Source organism: Strongylocentrotus purpuratus, unplaced genomic scaffold, assembly GCF_000002235.5.
Source record: "Strongylocentrotus purpuratus isolate Spur 01 unplaced genomic scaffold, Spur_5.0 spur5_scaffold_11, whole genome shotgun sequence".
Classification (NCBI taxonomy): domain Eukaryota; kingdom Metazoa; phylum Echinodermata; class Echinoidea; order Camarodonta; family Strongylocentrotidae; genus Strongylocentrotus; species Strongylocentrotus purpuratus.
In genome coordinates this window covers 6,939,488-6,960,969 of record NW_022145596.1, presented here as the reverse complement: position 1 = coordinate 6,960,969, position 21,482 = coordinate 6,939,488, and the positions used below count along the sequence as shown (strand labels likewise).

Sequence of the window (21,482 nt, the reverse complement as noted above, 5' to 3'; positions counted from 1 at the left end):
TTATAAAAATGTTGACTGGGCGTCCACTTGTTTAGAAATCCTGACTAGGTTGTGCCGTTCACCTACAGTTTATATAAGGGGCAATGCCCGGTAGCCATAGCATTCACAGGCCAGAATCTTCCAGCCAGAAATTACATACACTTAATTTGGTACTAAGCCTTTAGGGCTTACAGACGAAAAAAAAAAAAAAACAGCACCTAACTGGACAAAGCCTTATAAATAGTTTGTAAAAACTCTGACTGGGCGTGCTGTTTACCTACTGTTTAAGGGACAGGGCCCGGTAGGCATATCAACAGGGGAAGAGTCCCCTCTCCTGTGATTTTTTGTTTAATTAGGGATAGTTCCCCCCTCCCACCCCCACCCCCGAAATGTTCAAAATGTAAAAGAAATATATATATTTATAATGAATAATGAGTAAAGGCTGCAACACAGTATTTAGTTAGTTTCTGAAGTGCTTTAAAATACATTAAGTTTCATTATGTCTCAAACGGATGCACCTTACAATATTGTGAAGGTATTACAAAGGCCGAGATTCTCCTCTGCTTTACAAGTGCTACACAATGGAATCTCCCGATACGTATTACAATTCAAGGGCGGTGGTGGATGCTCCTCCCTTGAAATATTTCAGGCACCGCCTAGAATGGCCTGGAGGGGTCATTGACATGTGTAAAACTCCGCAATGTAATTTCGGAAATATTTCTGAACCGCATAAAAAACTAATAAAGATATCTACGTTTTAGATTTAGGGTATACGTAATCATCGCGAGCGCAAGCGGTCACGAAAACCAGCGTGTTATATGTGCGCTGTGATTGGTTGAAAGTTTTTACTGTGCCGTGTGCAACAATGAGCTCGAAAGTACGTGTAGTGAATACAAGAGTAGGGATCATGGAGGGATCCAGAGGGAAGGAGGTCCTCCGTAAATTCCAATATAAATGCATTGTAAATAAATGATGAGTGCGCCGCTATCTATACTGTTTGAGCTTTCAATCATAATTATACGCAGTGGAAATTTTCCATAAATTCAGAATAGGGAAATCTTGTCCGGTCGCTGTGCTCTAGTCACGCATGATAAGAACAAAGTGCTTTAATATAATACTGCCAGATATGTAAACGATAAGTATGACAAATTCAAAGTTTTCAAGAATGATTGAAATGACCCACAACGGGGGTCCGTCAGGGGCGATGGACAATCTCCATGGTTGGAGACACCGACATAACATGAAAAGTTGTAAGTTTTGAGGGAAAGGTGGCTCAAAAAAAGAAGGAATTACCGGGGACTATTTTTCCATCCGGTTTCCACTTCGAAAATGATTAGGGCACTTCAGTCGAATAATTAAATTTTGAATGAAGCAAAATGCTCTCTCTTGATATCCAGAGCATGGGAAGGGTACGTTAAGGCAGTGGCGGATCCAGGGGGGCCGAAACGGCCGCGGCCCCCCCCCCCCCCCCCCCTATTGGCGGCGCAAAAAAAAAAGAGGAAAAAAAAGAAAGGAGAAGAGAAAAAAAAAGGAGAAGAGAAAAGAAAGGAGAAGAGAAAGAAAAGAGAAGAGAAAAGAAAGAAGAGAGAGAGAAAGAAAAAAGGAGAAGATACCCCCCCCCCCCCAACCTCACTCCCACTCCGGGGTCGGAGGGACCGATTTTGTGTTCCCAAAATTTCCGATAAAGGGTTACTTTTCACGCAACAAAGTCCGGCCCGTAATACACACAAATCCGGCCCGCACTGACTTTACACACCGAAGATAAAGGGGTGCTTTCAAACTAAGAGAGGGAACATACATGCGCGTACCCTAGTTAACACTGAGTGGGTGGGGGGGGGGGGGTGGGAAGGGGAAAAAAAGTCGGGTGAGAAAGGGATTCAGCTCATACCAACTCGCTTGTGCTTATATTTGAACTCATGTTGGTAGTGATAATGGACAGCGGCGGCGATCCTGGGCCCGATAGAGGGACAAGTCCCCCCGGAAATTTAGATATATAGCTAGAAAAAAATATACATGTAGCGGAAAGAACGTACATATTGGACTAAAGGATTTCTAGAATGCATAATTTCAGCATTCTACATTGCAAAATCTCGCTTGGTCGCTACGCCCCGGCCCTCGCCCGATAACACAAAACTAAGATATGACGCTCCCGGTCGCGATTATTTCATGGTTGGTGTATAAATAGATCTTTTTTCCCCTTTCATTTCTACTGACCTAATTGTATGCTATCACAATCATGTTTGTTTCATTTTCCATTTAAAGCATGCGTAGCTAGGGGCGGTAGGGGCAGTAAGAGGACATAGGACGAGAAAAGGAGCAGACAAAGAAACATTTTTGACAAGTCTAAAACGGTACAACAAAACATCTTATTTCTCTAATAATTTAATGAAACATTAAGCTTCTACGCTTTGCGCTGGAGGGGGAAACTGAATCCAGAGAAGGATTAAGAGTCGGGAATGGAACAACGAATTATTTTCTTTCTCTAATAATTTCATTAAACTATGAAAGGTCAAAGCTTCCGCGCCTCGCGCGGAAGGGGGAAAATGAATTCGAACAAGGATTAGGAATCGAGAATGGGACAACGAATCACCTTCTTTCTCTAATAATTTAATGAAACGTTAAGCTTCTGCGCTTTGCGCTGGTGGGGGGAATCTGAATTCAGAGAAGGATTGAGGGTCGAGAATGGAACAACAAATTATCTTCTTTCTCTCATAATTTAATGAAGCGTCAGAAGCTTACCCGCTACGTGCGGGAGGAGGAAAACTGAATTCAGACAAGGATTTAGAGTCGAAAATGGAACAACGAATCATCTTCTTTCCTAATAATTCAATGAAACGTCAAAGCTTCCGCGCTTCGCGCGGAAGGGGGAAAACTGAATTCAGACAATGATTAACAACCGAGAACGGTACAACGAATCGTCTTCTTTCTCTAATAATTTAATGAAATGTCAAAGCTTCCGCGCTTCGCGCGGGAGAGGGGGGGGGGACTCAATTCAGACAAGGATTATAGAGTCGAGAACGGTACTCTTTCTCTAATGATTTAATGAAACGTCAAAGCTTCCGCGCTTCACGCGGGAGGGGTATGGAAACCGAATTCAGACAATGATTAAGAAACGAGAACGGTACAACGAATCGTCTTCTTTCTCTAATAATTTAATGAAACGTTAAGCTTCTGCACTTTGCGCTGGAGGGGGGAATCTGAATTCAGAGAAGGATTGAGGGTCGAGAATGGAACAACAAATTATCATCTTTCTCTAATAATTTCATTTAACTATGAAAGGTCAATGCTTCGCGCGGGAGGGGGAAAACTGAATTCAGACAAGGAATAAGAGTCGAGAATGGTACAACAAATCGTCTTCTTCCTCTAATATCAATCAATGAAAGGTCAAAACCTCCGCGCTTCGCGCGTAATGGGGGGGGGGGGGGGAGAAACTCAATTCAGACAAGGATTAAGAGTCGAGAACGGTACTCTTTCTCTAATGATTTAATGAAACATCAAAGCTTCCGCGCTTCGCGCAGGAGGGGGTATGGAAACTGAATTCAGACAATGATTAAGAATCGAGAACGGTACAACGAATCGTCTTCTTTCTCTAATAATTTAATGAAACGTTAAGCTTCTGCGCTTTGCGCTGGTGGGGGGAATCTGAATTCAGAGAAGGATTGAGGGTCGAGAATGGAACAACAAATTATCTTCTTTCTCTAATAATTTCATTTAACTATGAAAGGTCAATGCTTCGCGCGGGAGGGGGAAAACTGAATTCAGACAAGGAATAAGAGTCGAGAATGATACAACAAATCGTCTTCTTTCTCTAATATCAATCAATGAAAGGTCAAAACGTCCGCGCTTCGCACGTAATGGGGGGGGGGGGGGACTCAATTCAGACAAGACAAGGGTGGGGGAACTAAATTCAGACAAGGATTAAGAGTCGAGAACGGTACTCTTTCTCTAATGATTTAATGAAACATCAAAGCTTCCGCTCTTCGCGCGGGAGGGGGTATGGAAACTGAATTCAGACAATGATTAAGAATCGAGAACGGTATAACGAATCGTCTTCTTTCTCTAATAATTTAATGAAACGTTAAGCTTCTGCGCTTTGCGCTGGTGGGGGAATCTGAATTCAGAGAAGGATTGAGGGTCGAGAATGGAACAACAAATTATCTTCTTTCTCTAATAATTTCATTTAACTATGAAAGGTCAATGCTTCGCACGGGAGGGGAAAAACTGAATTCAGACAAGGAATAAGAGTCGAGAATGGTACAACAAATCGTCTTCTTTCTCTAATATCAATCAATGAAAGGTCAAAAATTCCGCGCTTCGCGCGTAATTGGGGGGGGGGGGGGACTCAATTCAGACAAGGATTAAGAGTCGAGAACGGTACTCTTTCTCTAATGATTTAATGAAACGTCAAAGCTTCCGCGCTTCGCGCGGGAGGGGGTATGGAAACTGAATTCAGACAATGATTAAGAATCGAGAACGGTACAACGAATCGTCTTCTTTCTCTAATAATTTAAAGAAACGTTAAGCTTCTGCGCTTTGCGCTGGAGGGGGAAATCTGAATTCAGAGAAGGGTTGAGGGTCGAGAATGGAACACCAAATTATCTTCTTTCTCTAATAATTTCATTTAACTATGAAATGTCAATGCTTCGCGCGGGAGGGGGAAAACTGAATTCAGACAAGGAATAAGAGTCGAGAATGGTACAACAATAGGGTTCTTTCTCTAATATCAATCAATGAAAGGTCAAAACTTCCGCGCTTCACGCGTAATGGGAGGGGGGGGTGAGGGGGAGGGGAACAGCGAGCTGCCCGAATATGAATTTGTTATATCTTTCAGTGGCGGATCCAGGGGGGGGGGGCCGAAACGGCCGCGGCCCCCCCTATTGGCGGCGCCAAAAAAAAAAGAGGAAAAAAAAGAAAGGAGAAGAGAAGAAAAAAGGAGAAGAGAAAAGAAAGGAGAAGAGAAAAGAAAGAAGAGAAAGAGAGAGAGAGAAAGAAAAAAAAGAAGAAGATACCCCCCTACCCCCCCCCCCCCCACCTCACTCCCACTCCCACTCCGGGGTCGGAGGGACCGATTTTGTGTTCCCAAAATTTCCGATAAAGGGTTACTTTTCACGCAACAAAGTCCGGCCCGTAATACACACAAATCCGGCCCGCAATGACTATACACACCGAAGATAAAGGGGTGCTTTCAAACTAAGAGAGGGAACATACATGCGTACCCTAGATAACAATGAGTGGGTTGGCGGGGGGGGGGGGTGGGAAGGGGAAGAGAAAAGTCGGGTGAGAAAGGGGGAAAGACAAGGAAATGGCGCTAAGTGACAGTAACGACGAATAAGGGAAAAACTGTAATCGGGAGATTTGGGGTCATTCCAGAAGGCTTGGGAAACGTTATTGAATAGAGGGGCCGGCCACATAAAATCTCGAGCCACGGATTCAAAGTTAAACGTTACAAACAGCCCCTGCTTTTTGAAAAAAATTGAAAAGGGCACAATATTTTGGATGTCTTTCAAATAGAAGCTATATACTAAACAGTCAAATTTTAAATTAACGGTTGGGCCGCTTCACAACTCTTATTTGGCCCTTCATTTGGATTCAGCTCATACCAACTCGCTTGTGCTTATATTTGAACTCATGTTGGTAGTGATAATGGACAGCGGCGGCGATCTTGGGCCCGATAGAGGGACACGTCCCCCCGGAAATTTAGATATATAGCTAGAAAGAAATATACATGTAGCGGAAAGAACGTACATATTGGACTAAAGGATTTCTAGAATGCATAATTTCAGCATTCTACATTGCAAAATCTCGCTTGGTCGCCACGCCCCGGCCCTCGCCCGATAACACAAAACTAAGATATGACGCTACCGGTCGCGATTATTTCATTGTTGGTGTTTAAATAGATCTTTTTTTCCCCTTTCATTTATGCTATCACAATCATGATTGTTTTATTTTCCCTTTAAAGCATGCGTAGCTAGGGGCGGTAGGGGCTGTAAGAGGACCAACGAATGGAACAACGAATTATCTTCTTTCTCTAATAATTTCATTAAACTATGAAAGGTCAAAGCTTCCGCGCCTCGCGCGGAAGGTTGAAAATGAATTCAAACAAGGATTAAGAATCGAGAATGGGACAACGAATCATCTTCTTTCTCTCATAATTTAATGAAGCGTCAGAAGCTTACGCTCTACGCGCGGGAGGAGAAAAACTGAATTCAGACAAGGATTTAGAGTCGAGAATGGAACAACGAATCATCTTCTTTCTCTAATAATTCAATGAAACGTCAAAGCTTCCGCGCTTCGCGCGGAGGGGGGAAACTGAATGCAGGCAATGATTAACAACCGAGTACGGTACAACGAATCGTCTTCTTTCTCTAATAATTTAATGAAACGTCAAAGCTTCCGCGCTTCGCGCGGGAGGGGGTATAGAAACTGAATTCAGACAATGATTAAGAATCGAGAACGGTACAACGAATCGTCTTCTTTCTCTAATAATTTAATGAAACATTAAGCTTCTGCGCTTTGCGCCGGAGGGGGTAATCTGAATTTAGAGAAAGATTGAGGGTCGAGAATGGAACAACGAATTATCTTCTTTCTCTAATAATTTCATTAAACTATGAAAGGTAAAAGCTTTCGCGCTTCGCGCGGGAGGGGGAAAACTGAATTCAGACAAGGAATAAGAGTCGAGAATGGAACAACAAATCATCTTCTTTCTCTAATAATTCAATGAAACGTCAAAGCTTCCGCGTTTTGCGCGGAGGGGGGAAACTGAATTCAGACAATGATTAAGAACCGAGAACAGATTAACGAATCGTCTTCTTTCTCTAATAATTTAATGAAACGTCAAAGCTTCTGCGCTTCGCGCGAGACAGGGGGGGGGGAACTCAATTCAGACAAGGATTAAGAGTCGAGAACGGTACTCTTTCTCTAATGATTTAACGAAACGTCAAAGCTTCCGCGCTTCGCGCTGGAGGGGGTATGGAAACTGAATACAGACAATGATTAAGAATCGAGAACGGTACAACGAATCGTCTTCTTTCTCTAATAATTTAATGAAACGTCAAACAATTCAGACAAGGATTAAGAGTCGAGAACGGTACTCTTTCTCTAATGATTTAATGAAACGTCAAAGCTTCCGCGCTTCGCGCGGGAGGGGGTATGGAAATTGAATTCAGACAATGATTAAGAATCGAGAACGGTACAACGAATCGTCTTCTTTCTCTAATAATTTAATGAAACGTTAAGCTTCTGCGCTTCGCGCGGAGGGGGGAAACTAAATTCAGACAATGATTAAAAATCGAGAACGGTACAACGAATTATCTTCTTTCTCTAATAATTTAATGAAACGTCAAAGCATCCGCGCTTCGCGCGAGAGAGAGAGAGGGGGGGGGGTTACTCAATTCAGACAAGGATTAAGAGTCGAGAACGGTACTCTTTCTCTAATGATTTAATGACACATCAAAGCTTCCGCGCTTCGCGCGGGAGGGGGTATGGAAACTGAATTCAGACAATGATTAAGAATCGAGAACGGTACAACGAATTGTCTTCTTTCTCTAATAATTTAATGAAACGTTAAGCTTCTGCGCTTTGCGCTGGCGGGGGGAATCTGAATTCAGAGAAGGATTGAGGGTCGAGAATGGAACAACGAATTATCTTCTTTCTCTAATAATTTCATTAAACTATGAAAGGTCAATGCTTCAGCGCTTCGCGCGGGAGGGGGAAAACTGAATTCAGACAAGGAATAAGGGTCGAGAATGGTACAACAAATCGTCTTCTTTCTCTAATATCAATTAATGAAAGGTCAAAACTTCTGCGCTTCGCGCGGGGGGAGAGCAGGGGGGGGGGGAGAGGAACTAAAGTCAGACAAGGATTAGGAGTCGAGAATGGTACAACGAATCCTCTTCTTTCTCTAATAATTTCATGAAACATTAAATCTTCTGCGCTTCGCGCGTAATTGGGGGGGGGGGGGGGGGGGTAACAGCGAGCTGCCCGAATATGAATTTGTTATATTTTTTCTCGTATATTTTGGTGATAAATAACACTTTCACAAAATACATATTATCCTCAAATTTTTGCTCGCTCGCTTCGCTCACTAGCCGAATTGTGAAACCAGAAAATTACTTTTTCGGGCAAGAGGCTGCAGCCTCCCCCCCCCCCCCCCCCGATGAAAATGTCAAAAAAAAATACCGGTATGGAGCTTCTAATATGACCTTGTCAGTATTGGTATGTTGAGTTGAAAAACGGTCTGCACAATTTTCAAATTTCCGGCCCCCCCTATTGGAAAATCCTGGATCCGCGCCTGTCTTTTCTCGTATATTTTGCTAATAAATAACACTTTCACAAAATACATATTATCCTCAAATTTTTGCTCGCTCGCTTCGCTCATTAGCCGAATTGTGAAACCAGAATATTACTTTTTCGGGCGAGAGGCTTCAGCCTTCCCCCCCCCCCCCCCCCCCGATGAAAAAGTTTTAAAAAATTACATATGGTGCTTCTAATATGACCTTGTCAGTTTTGGTATGTTGAGTTGAAAAACGGTCTGCGCAATTTTCAAATTTCCGGCCCCCCCCCCCCCCCCCCCCCCCCTATTGGAAAATCCTGGATCCGCGCCTGGTTAAGGGGCACCCAAGTCTTTAAATTCTGATTGTAAGCTTAACTGAAACCCGGTTGGTTTGACTCAAAACAATCTCACACAGTTTTTTTTTTTCTCTCTCTCTCTCCGACACACACTCTCTCTCTCTCTCTCTCTCCTATGTCTCTCCATATATCTTCTTCTCTGATTCTATTCTCTTTCTTTCATTCAGTTTCACAGAACGGGCTTCGTAAGCACATGTCGAGCGACCCGCAACTGATTATTTAGAGCAAATGAAAACAAAATGCAATCAGAAAGAGATGTAAGCCATAGTGTTTTCAAAGCATTTTTGGCGGATCCACTGTCCTATATAGGTTCATGGTGTAATGATGGGAGGGGACCGAGGAGCTGCAACTTATCAGAAATTTGAACTCCATAATACACCAACAGAGGACCAACAGATATAAAATTCCAAAATAGGACAGTGGATCCGCCAAAAATGCTTTTAATCATGAACCTAATACAATGAGGTTTATGATTACACCATTATCTATATATATCTCTATGGATTACACCCACTACATCCTCGAGGTACAGCTGGAAAAAAAATCTTATCAAATTGTCCCGCGCGCGCTGTAACGTTATCGCATAAAGACCAATGCAAATCGTACGATCTCCGTAGCGCAGGCCACGTACGTACCGGTACGTTATATACGTGTTGTAAACTGACTAGCAGACGCCGTTTTATGTGCGAAACATTTGCACGCAAAGTCTATATGGGAATTTACATGTTAAAGCATGCAGATTGGTCAAGACAGGTAGCATCAGTTTCATAGATTTAGCAATTATTAGCAAAAAATCTACAAATAAAGGACTAATCATGGCGCTTGAAGAGCTGATGCGTGAACTATTTCTAAATCCAATCAACCTTGGTCTCTTGTCGGTATGTGGTTATTTGCTTTATAAAATCGTCAGAGGCAACAGAACACCACCGGAGCCTCCACAGCCGCCTCGTCTGCCGAAGATGAAGAGGAAAGATTTCCAGGTATCAGAACTGACCGAATATGATGGTATTAAAAACGAAGGACGCATCTTGGTTGCTGTGAATGGAAAAGTTTTTGATGTCTCGAGAGGAAGAAAGTTTTATGGCCCAGGTTTGTGTGAAATAGACCTAGAATCTATATGAAATAATTTAAATGTACTTAACAATAACACTGATCAATCTTGAAATCTAACTTGTTCAGTTGAACTTAATTGAAGATCAAGATGCATGTTGACTGGTCACTCACTGGTTCAGCTCACTTCAGTGGTTGAGTTGGTTCAACTTTAAAATTTAGATTTAAGTCCTGAGACAGGAGAGGTCATCACACTGTACACATATGGTGGTGTGACCAAAGTTCGCGCGTGACCAAAGTTCGCGTACTAACACTAAAAGCGCTTATAACAGGAGAACGATACGCGATGCCTGTGTGGGACTGAGACAACGAAATCTTTGAGCACCGTCGACAACTCCAAAGGTCAAAATGCGGCATAAAAATGTGAATAAGCTAGCTTTTTCACGCTTTTTATCATAACAAATTGTGTTTTTTTTTACATGAAAATCAGTTTATTAGAGGGATCGACTCCGAAAAATAATGATAAAATTCCAATTTCTTACGCGAAAAACGGAACCTGCGCGCCTGCTTCCACCGTATCTGTGTTTGTGAATTTCAATGAATCTATGGTTCGTAAGAATACAAATTTAAAAGGGGAAAGAGGAGAGACAAAGGGAGAAAAGAGCGAGAACTCGTGTATGGCTGACATATAAAATGGAGACACATGATAATTTTTTCAAACAAACAAATGACATGCAGATAGGGACTACATTGACATTAACACATAAACATTGAAAAATATTGTCTTTTATTTGCAAAATTTAACAAGGGTATTTTTATCGGGCAATATTTCAATGATAGAGAGAAATTATTATATTTTTCAAAGTTTCAATATAAAGTTCGGCTTCTGATTGAAACTACGTAACTTTTTGGAATGTTTACATATATAAAGCCCATCACAAGAGGGCAGTAAATATCATGCGCGAACTTAGGTCACACTTTTTGACGGACGTCGGTAGTGGTAAGGCTTCCGATATTCTCGTCTTATCATTGATTTGAAGTAAATAAAGCCTTGGAATGTTATATAATCTGATTATATGATAAATTACGAATCTTATGACGTATGGAACATGATATATGTTGATCTGGATTTTTTGAAATATGCAAGAAAAGAAAAATATCCGCGAACTTTGGTCACCCCTTCATACTTAGAGTTAGACTACTTTATTTACTTTTCATTCAGTACAATAATGAAACTCATTGAAAGCTTATGTTTGTAGACGTCACAGACAAGACACAATTAACAATAACGGTAGGCCTAACACTCTTCTGAGAGAGGGAGTTCCAGAGCTCAGAAGAGTCCGACTCCGGGGCTTACTGCATCTTGGAAGATGCTCCTCTAGTAGACTAGCTTTCAGGGAAAAGGAACTATGAATTTCTTGGAATGCCCTCTAGATCTATACAGCCAGGGATGCAGATCTAGATGGAGTGAGGAAAGTGTGTGAGATGTCTATCAGCGAGTTGGTGATATGATAGATCATCACCACCTTAGCATGTGACAGTGCCTTGCATTTTTGTAATGTTGGCCACTTGAGCTGGTTCAGTATGGCTTCTACACTGCTTGTCAGGACTGCGGTAGTCATTGAAGATGAAGCGGACATATAGCGCTGTGGAACCATCTCAAGCTTCTTGATGTTTGCTTGCTTTCTTACAAAACTAAAAACAACACCAACAAATGGCAACTAAATGGCAGTATATCTGTAAAGCTCTTTGTTAGAGACATTTGTATTAAGCGCTATATAAAAGTGGAATATTATTTTTTTCCCAGCCAAATTTTAGCCTCTTTGAGTACAGGAGACCATTGCAATTAGTATTATGTGGGAATCTTAAAGATAAACTTTAGTACTGGTAATGCGATTGCATTGTGAAAGAAAAGGTGTGGAAAGGATCAGAAACAGTTGATCATGTAGCATGTAAGTATTGGTGTGCACTGCAAGGTTCTGGAGTCATCAAAATCATAATAAATTTGACCGAGTCTTGGTAAAGTAACAAGCACTCACATAAAAAGCTATATATGGGACAACACACATGGTGTCGGGGCTAGTACTACCTTGATTTCCTTGTCTTTCTATGCTCATTACTCAGCCAGTATACATTTTCTTCCAAAATTGTTTGGCACATGTCATTTATTTGTAATCTTGAACATATAGTGTAAGTTTCGTTTGATTCTGTGAGAATTTTTTTTTTTTTTTACCAGTACTGGAGTTTATCTTTAACAAAAGCTGTTAAGAAATATTGGTAGATACTAGATATCTGCTAATATTTTATTTTGTGCCAAGCAATGGGATAATGCAACAAAATGAGCAAATGTAAATAAAGGAAATTGATATCCCAAATCAAATGAGAGACTGTCTCCAAAATAGGAAATGGTCTGCTCTTTGTCAGTTGCAGGAGCAGAAAGTAACAACATCAACATGTATTTAAAAGCATGTATCAGATTATTGTTGTAAATCATAACTCAAGCTTTGTATTGTTGGCCTGAAGTATATACCGTATTTGGGGGGAAATGTTAAAGTTGTACCATTTATATTCATGCAATTGTACATGTAGGTCACTTGATATTGCAGTCAGTAAGGAGTGTAAAAAATTCCATTTATCAGCGGCACAATAGCACAAAGGACAGACAGCTTTGTCTGTGATAAATGTAATGTGCAATGAACCGTACATGTACTTACAGACAGTACCTTACATCAATAGTTGTGTAGTTTGTAACTTTGTACAGGCCTGAAATGTACATGTACATATCCATGTTCATGTAAAGTTGATGTTAATTTAAACTAATCCAGTATAATCCAAAATAATCTGCATGTACATGTAGGCTTAGGTGCGTCAGAAAACCAAACCATGTTCCATATGATTTACTGTTACATTGCACTTATAAAAGAATCATGTTTCTCACAATATGGCACAAATTATGAAAGTATAAAATCCTCGAAGACTTGAAGTGGTTTGCACTTATGTTTAGGTAACATTGCGCTACTAATCATAAATGTCCCCAAAATGTACATCAAGTTCTTGACTTATGAAAAAACACAAAAAGCATCAAATTAACAAGGGGTATGAATAATTTAGTCCTTATGGTGAAGGTTATAACTACAAAGTCCCATAATTTAAAAAAAATAAAGGTTTGGAGGAAATATGTTTTTTGTCAAATGTTAGTGTTTACCGTTAGAAGCCCTTTCTAATGCAGTCCTTGAAGCCATGCATCCCTGGATCAATGTTTAGAGGGGATCTGCACATACATGATGAATGCCATTCAGTATTCACTAACCGCAATAATTGCATTGTTGTCTATAAAAAGAAAAAAATCACAAGGACGTTATGAGCTGTATACAGGGTTGGCTTGTTTTCATTAGCTCACATGAGCTCAAGCTTGAGTCTTGAGATTGTAAGATACATGTATGAGACAAATCAGCTTGAAATGGTCTACATTAGCCTGAGCCAAGCAAATTGGCTTGGTCAGGGAATTACCTAGAACTTTAGAGCATACCATAATCCGAGGACACCTTCCTTGGCGAATTAGGCACTAATTGGTCAAATAGTGGCCTATTTTAAACCTTAATTTGATTGGCATGATAACTTGGCTAAAGTCCCCAAGCACAATGGGGAAATAGTCCACTAATTGTCTCTTATCTGCACAGTTCAGTTGTGTAGTTTGTGCTACATGTACAGTGTAGTTGTAGTCAGGTTAACCTCCCCAGTCCAGAATCAACAGGCAATTTTTTTTTAACTCCAGAAGACTAATGAAAACAGACCTTTAGATTGATTATGTAGCAGAAGCTAAGAATGTACAGTGTATAGTACTTTTGCCTTGAACTACTTTTTTTAGACCATCCTATTTTTGCCTAGACGTATGCTGGTTAATTTTTTACAATACTGTACAGGTTTAAAGGCAATAGACCTTACCAGACCAGACTATATATTAATTGTTGCTAAGTAGGCCAAACTTTATTTCTTGTCCTACCTAACAACATTTAATGTACATATGCAATTCTCATTCCAGCTATTGATGTACAGTACAATTATTTGTAACAGGTGTATGAAATAATTTATAACGAGGCACTTACAAAGATTTGTGCATTAAATTTGATTAAATTTTGAAAATAGCCTATTCTAATCTACATGTACAGTATGTATCAACTTAACCCTTTGACGATGTTTTTATTCTATAACATACATTTCTCATAAACTCCAGCCAGAGAATTCATTGGCATTATCCTCAACGGCTTAAAGGTACATGCTGTTTTTTTTTTTTTTTTAATGTAAAGTTAGATTTCCACAGACGGTTCACTTCTATACAGAGGAAACATACCAAACTCAGTAAAAACTTTTTAGAAATAGTGGTCTGTTTGATATTTGGAAAGATGGTAATGAAAACTAATGATCTTTTCATTTGCTTCGGCTAAAAGTTTGATTGTTCAGCAGGTGATGAGATGATGTGCTGTACATGTTAGACAGACCTACATGCACATTGTTCTTGACTTTGAGAAGTGAATTCCTAATTTATTTATTATACAATCCGCCTTTTTAAAAATCATAGGTTGCATGCCAACTTTATTTCAAGCTAACTTTTTGATGAAAGAATACATAAACATATATATTTTTAAATACCAAGACACTTCTGAAATACAGTATACTACAAATGCACGGAATCTATTTTTCTTATAGCTCAGCCCTCATTATGTATACATAATCATGTGGCATGCTTATCTTGAATACTCTACTAGGGTAGCCTTCAAGAGTAAATATGTATGGGCTGATTTTTGTACCTTCCAGTTTGCAGTCTGTGCTGATTGTTGACACAGGAGTAAGGAGACGTGTACTTTATATAGTCCAGTGATTTATGCATTATTCCAGGGACTCAACCTGATAATCATGTTGAAAATGGAATACATGTGCTTTGTCATTCAAAGCACTGTGTCTCGACAATTGTTGCTTCTTTTTAGTTTCAATTTCACAGGTCCTTAGACATGACCTTTAGACTCGAACTGCCTACAGTATTTCATTATCTGAAATCATTTATAACTGTGTTAGGCAGGTTGTTAGCGTGAAGCCTTGAAGTTGTAGTTTTAGAATCTCTAATCAGTCTTTATTTCCATCTTAAATTTCAGAGTTTCATCTGAGTGTATTCTAAGGGTGCGTTTAAGCTCAATTTTGAAGGCAGAATGACCGATTTGAAACGCTCATCGTAAACGCTCATTGTAATCGCAGTTCCACGGTGTACTGTTTATGCTCACTTCTCTGGCTCCTCCAGACAATTCTCGCTGGGTGGCCTTGCAGCTGGATTCGCAAACCTGCACTGCGCATGCTACGTAGACCCACTAGAGGTCAGTGCGTTGACCCCATTTAAACGCGTTTACCAATGATTGTGCATTTATGCTTCCCCAGAATCGCCGATCGTAAACGCACCTTTTTGTGAGTGATTCTACAAAAGTGAGAAAAGGACGCAACCATGTTTTAAACTAAACGCGTAACAGATGCCTGATTCTGGCCAGAAAAAGTTGAGCATAAACATACCCTAAAAGAAATACAACTAGGGTTCCTTGGTACCTTTGCAGTCTCCCATCTTTTATTTATTTATTTATTTATTTTTTTTTTTGGGGGGGGGGGGGGTTTAACCTTCTTGGTTTTATACATGTACATTTACAACACCAATCTCTCTACGTGGCTTAACAACATGAAACAACCTGTTTCCAAAGGCCTGTTGCCAAAGGCATGTATCCTAATATACATGTACATGTATACAGTGTATGAGGCCTGTTGGCCTGAATTGCAGCCTTTTCACACACAGCTAAAATTCTATAAACATGACTAGTATAAACGTGTTTCGAACGTGTTTAAACTAATCACGAGCCTTTCACACACAGAAATTTCGTTGCGATCGTTAATAGTTTCGTGATTAACTTCTGCTCGTAAAATGCGCAGTAGTGCCATTGCGCATTGAAGGTCATGTCATGTCAATCAAAGCGCACGCTCCATCCAGTTTAAACACGTTTAAACACGAATTTCCTTTCACACACAAAATGTCAAGCTCTCTAGATACGAACTTCGTATCTGCAGCCTGCTTTTAGGGGCGTATGGAACGCGACTTCGTATCTATCCCAACATCGTATAAACGATGTTCACACTGGGAAATTTTGTCTATAAACATGTTTAAAACTGTTGAGTGATTCTAATCATCTCTAGATACGATGAATTTTAGCTGTGTGTGAAAAGGCTGTTGGTCTTACTTTCTAGCTTCCACTTACATATATGTTTTTCACAAGGGTGAGGGTGGGGCCGGGGGGGGGGGGGGGGGGACAAGCAAATGATCAAACGAGATGCACTTTTTTGTTGGGGTCTTAATTTGCTGCAGGGGTTGGGGAGGCAAAATTAGAGGGCACATTTTCTTTTTCATAATAATATTATTTCTTATATTATGTAGCAATTTTCCGGTAACTGACCAAAGTACTTACATTATTATTATTACTACAATTACTATTCTGCACATAACAGTGCACATTCTCCTCTCCTTGGGGAGCATTCCAGCTAGTTGCCTTTTGATGAGCATGCATATCATGTATGCTAATCAACCCACGATGACGTTTTGCATTCTACTGGGTACCCATATAACACCTAGGTGGAGAGGGGGCAATATAATTATATAAAATGCCTTGCTCACTGTGTTCTTAAGGTATGCCAGATCCAAATCTGGTTCCCCCCCCCCCCCCCCCCGGACCCCCTCCCCACCCTACCCAACCTTTGAATCCGCTACTATTTGTATAACTTCAGTAGAGAGAGAGTCAAAGCTCATCATACTTATACATAGATTACCTGACAAAAGATTACAAATGTATCATGTTGACTCTAAGAATTTCTGATTTCTCTTTTTTATAATCACAGAGGGCCCTTATGGTGTTTTTGCTGGACATGATGCATCAAGAGCGTTAGCGACATTCTCACTGGAAAAGGAAACTTTGAAAGACGAGTTTGATGAGCTTTCAGACCTCACCTCCGAACAGATGGACAGCGTGAGAGAATGGGAAATGCAGTTTATGGGTAAATATCGGAAAAGATAAAAAAAAGTACATGTCGAGGGGTCAGTGACACAAAGATATAACTCCATTTTGGCCATTTTGAGAAAAAGTGGTTTAAAGTTACTGAGCACTTGGGCCTTAAGGAGTTAAGTGTATGTTACACTAGCCATTGACTTCAATGGGGTGATGGGTGGAGTTAAGTCTTTGTGTTTCCTGGAAAGCCCACATTTTTCTGAACATTTTGATATCAAATACTCATTTGGCAAAATATGGAGTTACGTCTTTGTGTCACTGAACTCTCGATGTGATGTAGCAGTTGCCCAGGTGCCACTGACCACCTAAAGTCCTCCAGGGCCATCTCTAACCAAGTATGGCAGGCTTCTGATTTCTCAGGGGGCTCTTACTTTACCAACGGTTATTTTTTATGAAATTTCATTAATCAGGTGAAACATAATTCCATAACATGATTTTACTTATAATTCTGAAAATGAAAAGAATAAATGATTCTAAACATTTGTTGTATAACTCTGAAGTATGCAAAAGTTCCATTATTTTTGAAAGGCTGTTTTATCCAATGGCTCACAATTCCCAAAATGAAATAGGGATCATAATTTCAAAAATTACATTTAATAGGGAATTGGGGATCGATTATTCTGTTTTCATTTTAAGGATTGCCATCCTTTGGAAAAAAACCTTCATAGAAATCTTAAGGTTGATGAACTTACAAATTTAATTAAACCTTTGAAAATATTAAATTACTATCTCAAGTGTAGGTCAACATGTATTCATTCATTCAGTTGAACACATGATCTTTGAGTCTAAACTACCTAATTCTAGAATAATGGTTTTACAAACTTCTATGTATCCAGATTGAATTTCAACGTTTCCAGTATAGGCAAGGCTATAGACTATTAGACTTGCCAACTTTTTGCAAAAAGTAGACCTGCTGGTATTATACAAATCACCAACTTTGCACCTTGACAATCACGTGCTTGATTGAACAAATTGTCCAAGTATTTGCAAATATAATGAACAAATATCTTGATGATGATTATGTTGACTTTATAATCAATCAAAGGTCTTTTTGTATGGCTAGTTAGTAGTTAAAAGTTATTCCAAATCATTCCCCAAATTATGCTATGTTTGTATTTCTCAATTTAACCATATTACCAATTAATTTAACCAATTATTTATATTTTCTTTGTTGATCCTGGTATCTTAACTCTACCTCTCTTTCCCCTATCCCTGTCTTCATTAATTTATTATTTTTCAACACCTCTATCATCATTATAATATTGTGATTTTGATTTCATTTTATTTCTCTTTTCTCTTCTTTTTCTTTGTATGCTCTAACTCTACTATTTTGATGTTCCTCAAACAGAAAAGTATGACTACATCGGGAAACTCCTGAAGCCAAATGAGGAGCCCACCGACTATTCTGATGAGGAGGAAGCGGACAAAAAGGACAATTAACATCCTCCTCTGCGGACTTCAAGTTTTGCACCTGCCATTGTTCCTCAATTTTCTTCAATCAAGAGTGCCGAAGTTTCATGTCGTCCCCATTCTCACAATGATTATTAACGTGGGTTATGAATTATGTACGTTGGGGACACTTTCTATACATGTGTATGTGATGATATTCACAAATGATGCGGATGTTGAGTAATTGTTTATTCGTTGGATGTTTTAAAGATTTCTTAGATTTACTTACACAGTTGGCTCCATGCACAAGACTGTAGTATCACTTCTTTCCTTTTTCTTTCTGACCCATTTAAAACCAGGATTTTTTTGAAAGGGAGAAATAGATTATCTCTCTCTTCTTTAAATTGGCAGTGCTGATAATTGCTTTACTGTGACACCATTTCAACAAGAAGGTGGAAATACTTAAATGAAATTAAATTGAAGAGTTAAGATTCATGAATTTGAGCACGTTGCCAATTTAATAAAGTTAAGTTAATGTTATGTTATTTCTTGTATCATGTAATATTTGCTAATGCAAAAGAAAATGAGCCGCGACTGTTCAGAAATATTTGCATTCTTTGCTCATGAGTTCGATATATTTTGTTTAGGACTGTGATTCAAGATATCGGGCAAAACCTAATGATGATAAATATTGTTCTGGATGGGTAAAAAAAGACCAATTGTTATGGCTATTGTCACAGAATCAGGTTGGAGTATAAACGCCCTCCTTACCCTCTACAGTCGACCTTTGGTATGTGACAAATCTAATTAATTGTAGGTCACAGCCATTCTTAGATGGATGTAGAACTTTTACAGTGAATTCATACTGAATCTTCTTAACCAATATAGTTAACAGCCTTCTGGTTCTTAACAGACGACCTGAGCAGTGTCTCACAAATCCACCAGTGATACCAAAATTGGCAACATTCTATTGAAATTGTTGTTGATGTTAAAACGGGTGCTTCAATGGAATGTCTGAAAATTTGTGCCAACGATTGATTTGTGAAACCCTGCCCTGTGGTCTATGGCAGTCCATGAGTATTCAGAATTGCACTACGAAACTACTACGCAAATAGATAGAGGGATGCTTCCATTAAAGGTGTATATTTCTTCCTTCTGGCAATTAGCTAGCAGTTAAAGCTGATTCAAGGTGAGGTAGGAATTGATCACAGCGATGAGGTCATACTGACTGCCAACCGTAGTTTGGAGGCTATCATCTTGTGTTGTACGAAACAGGTGCTGATACTGTTGAGTTCAAGTACAGATGAGTTGTTGGAAGGCACTCTACGTGACGTCTGAAATGTTTGCCTACTTCAGGTAAAATTAATGATGATGATAATGTTCTAGATTTATGTAGCGCCTAATACATCTACGATGTCTCTAAGCATCTTTCATAAATTAGCTACTTTTGAGTGTGTATGTATGCAAACTCTATACAGCTTTCAACCGGAAGTGAAACCGAGATTTAAAAAAAAAATTTAATCAATACCAACCCTTACATTTTCACTTCATTAATATACTGCTTGTGCACATATTTCTCATGAGCATTTTTTATGTGGATAGTTAAATGCTTTCACATAATGGGATAAAAATCATAATCCAGACATAAATATAAATAAGTGGAATAGAATGTGTTTTTCTCTGCCGTACGGGCTATCATTGTTGGTGAACTTGCTGTGGTACTTTGCCCACACACAAAAGCATTTCTGCCAGATGTTGATCTTCAAATCAGTCTATTGATTTTTCATTTATATTGTCCCGTTTTGAAGACTTTTTTGTGCAATGTTGCAAAAAAAACATTCCACATTGCCAGTACAATGATAGCATTAATTCATACGTGAGGCACTTGGGTAAAAACCAAGCTCTATTAATGTAATTAATATGAAAAGCCAGGAGCTCTTTGATAAATCCATTAATTACATGCATTACATTACATGCTACATTGATTAGTTTTCCAGCTTGCTATTTTAAATATAATAGGCCTTCATACTTACCTTTTAGGGATTTTTTTCTTTCTCACTAGGGTGCTAAGAAAAATGTTTGACAGATCTCCCAATAATGGAAGTAAATCCTATGATTAGTTGCCCAGGCAACAGATTCACTTGCTTTAACATTGTAAAGAAAAAGATATAAAAAGTTCATAAATTTCATTTTGTATCTGACTATCTGTGACTGTTTTTCTTCTTTAATTACAAAGATCTGTCAGTGACAAATACTGGTATGCTTTGAATTCGAGAGCGCTTTAACTCTGGAAAGTTCAATAAGAGCCCTGGTCAAATCAAAACAAAAAATATATGATACACATATTTTCTGCTTAGAAATTGTTTAAAAGAGCACTTAAGAACGAATGGATATATTTTATGCTGATATATATCTGGATTTTCTATTTCAAAAAACTGTTTGATAATGGTTGTCCTTGATTCATATTGCTTGTAAATAAAGTTTGCTCTGGGATATTGGGCACCTGTTGTTTTCAAAGCACTTTATTTTTGGGGAATTATATTCATTCTTGTTTTCTCTTGTTAATAAGCCAGTTCACGGTTGCAGTCTGCGCATGTGCAGATACAGGTCATTGCAGAACAAATTGTGAAATACACGGAGACAAAATACTGGAAACGTGCTCATGAAAGTTATGTAATCATTATTCATTTATGCACTCCATGATACACAGGTGGAAGTATTCTTTGAAAAGGGTAAACAAAGGCTATTTATGTAGCACCTCCATCGCTGTAGGAGTGATTATTTCAAAATGTACAAAGTGGGACCTCTTCATGTTTTGAAGATCTGTGGATATTCGGGGTCATTGCAGTAATGTGCTAACCGTGAACTGGTCTATTCATAGAAATTATTTTTAAAAGTGAGCTCATCTTTGACACCCTACCACAAATTATCATTGACTTTTATTCCCCTTTACATGTATAATGATAATTTTTTGTCGTTATTTTTGATGAGATAAAGAGTATGTTGAATTATATTTTGTACTTTTTCTTTTTTCTTCTTCTCATAAATGATATATATATTGTTTTACTGGTATATCCTAAAGGTTTATAAATCATCTATTTTTCCAAAACATTGTATCTTGCAAAACATTTTTGTTCATCAAATTAGTGATACTTACGAATAATATGTAAACAGAGAAAACTAAGATGGGTCTTCCAAAAGCTGTATAACCATCCAGGCAGTCTCATAGTAACAGAATAATAATAATAACTTTTACTTATATAGCGCTTTTTATAAGACATTTATATCAAAGCGCTTTACAATATTGAGACACTATTTTCTATCTTTTTTTTTTTGGGGGGGGGGGTT

At 39.0% G+C, this 21,482-nt stretch overlaps 1 protein-coding gene across 1 annotated transcript; it reads left to right on the top strand.

Annotated features, from left to right (window-relative positions):
• The first annotated feature begins 9,214 nt into the window (after window positions 1–9,214).
• LOC115918492 (membrane-associated progesterone receptor component 1-like) lies at window positions 9,215–20,634 on the top strand. The gene is made up of 3 exons (XM_030980500.1): window positions 9,215–9,696; window positions 16,579–16,734; window positions 18,094–20,634. The coding sequence occupies exons 1-3, from the start codon at window positions 9,423–9,425 to the stop codon at window positions 18,183–18,185; spliced, it is 522 nt and encodes a 173-aa protein (XP_030836360.1). The 5' UTR covers window positions 9,215–9,422; the 3' UTR covers window positions 18,186–20,634.
• The last annotated feature ends 848 nt before the right edge of the window (window positions 20,635–21,482 follow it).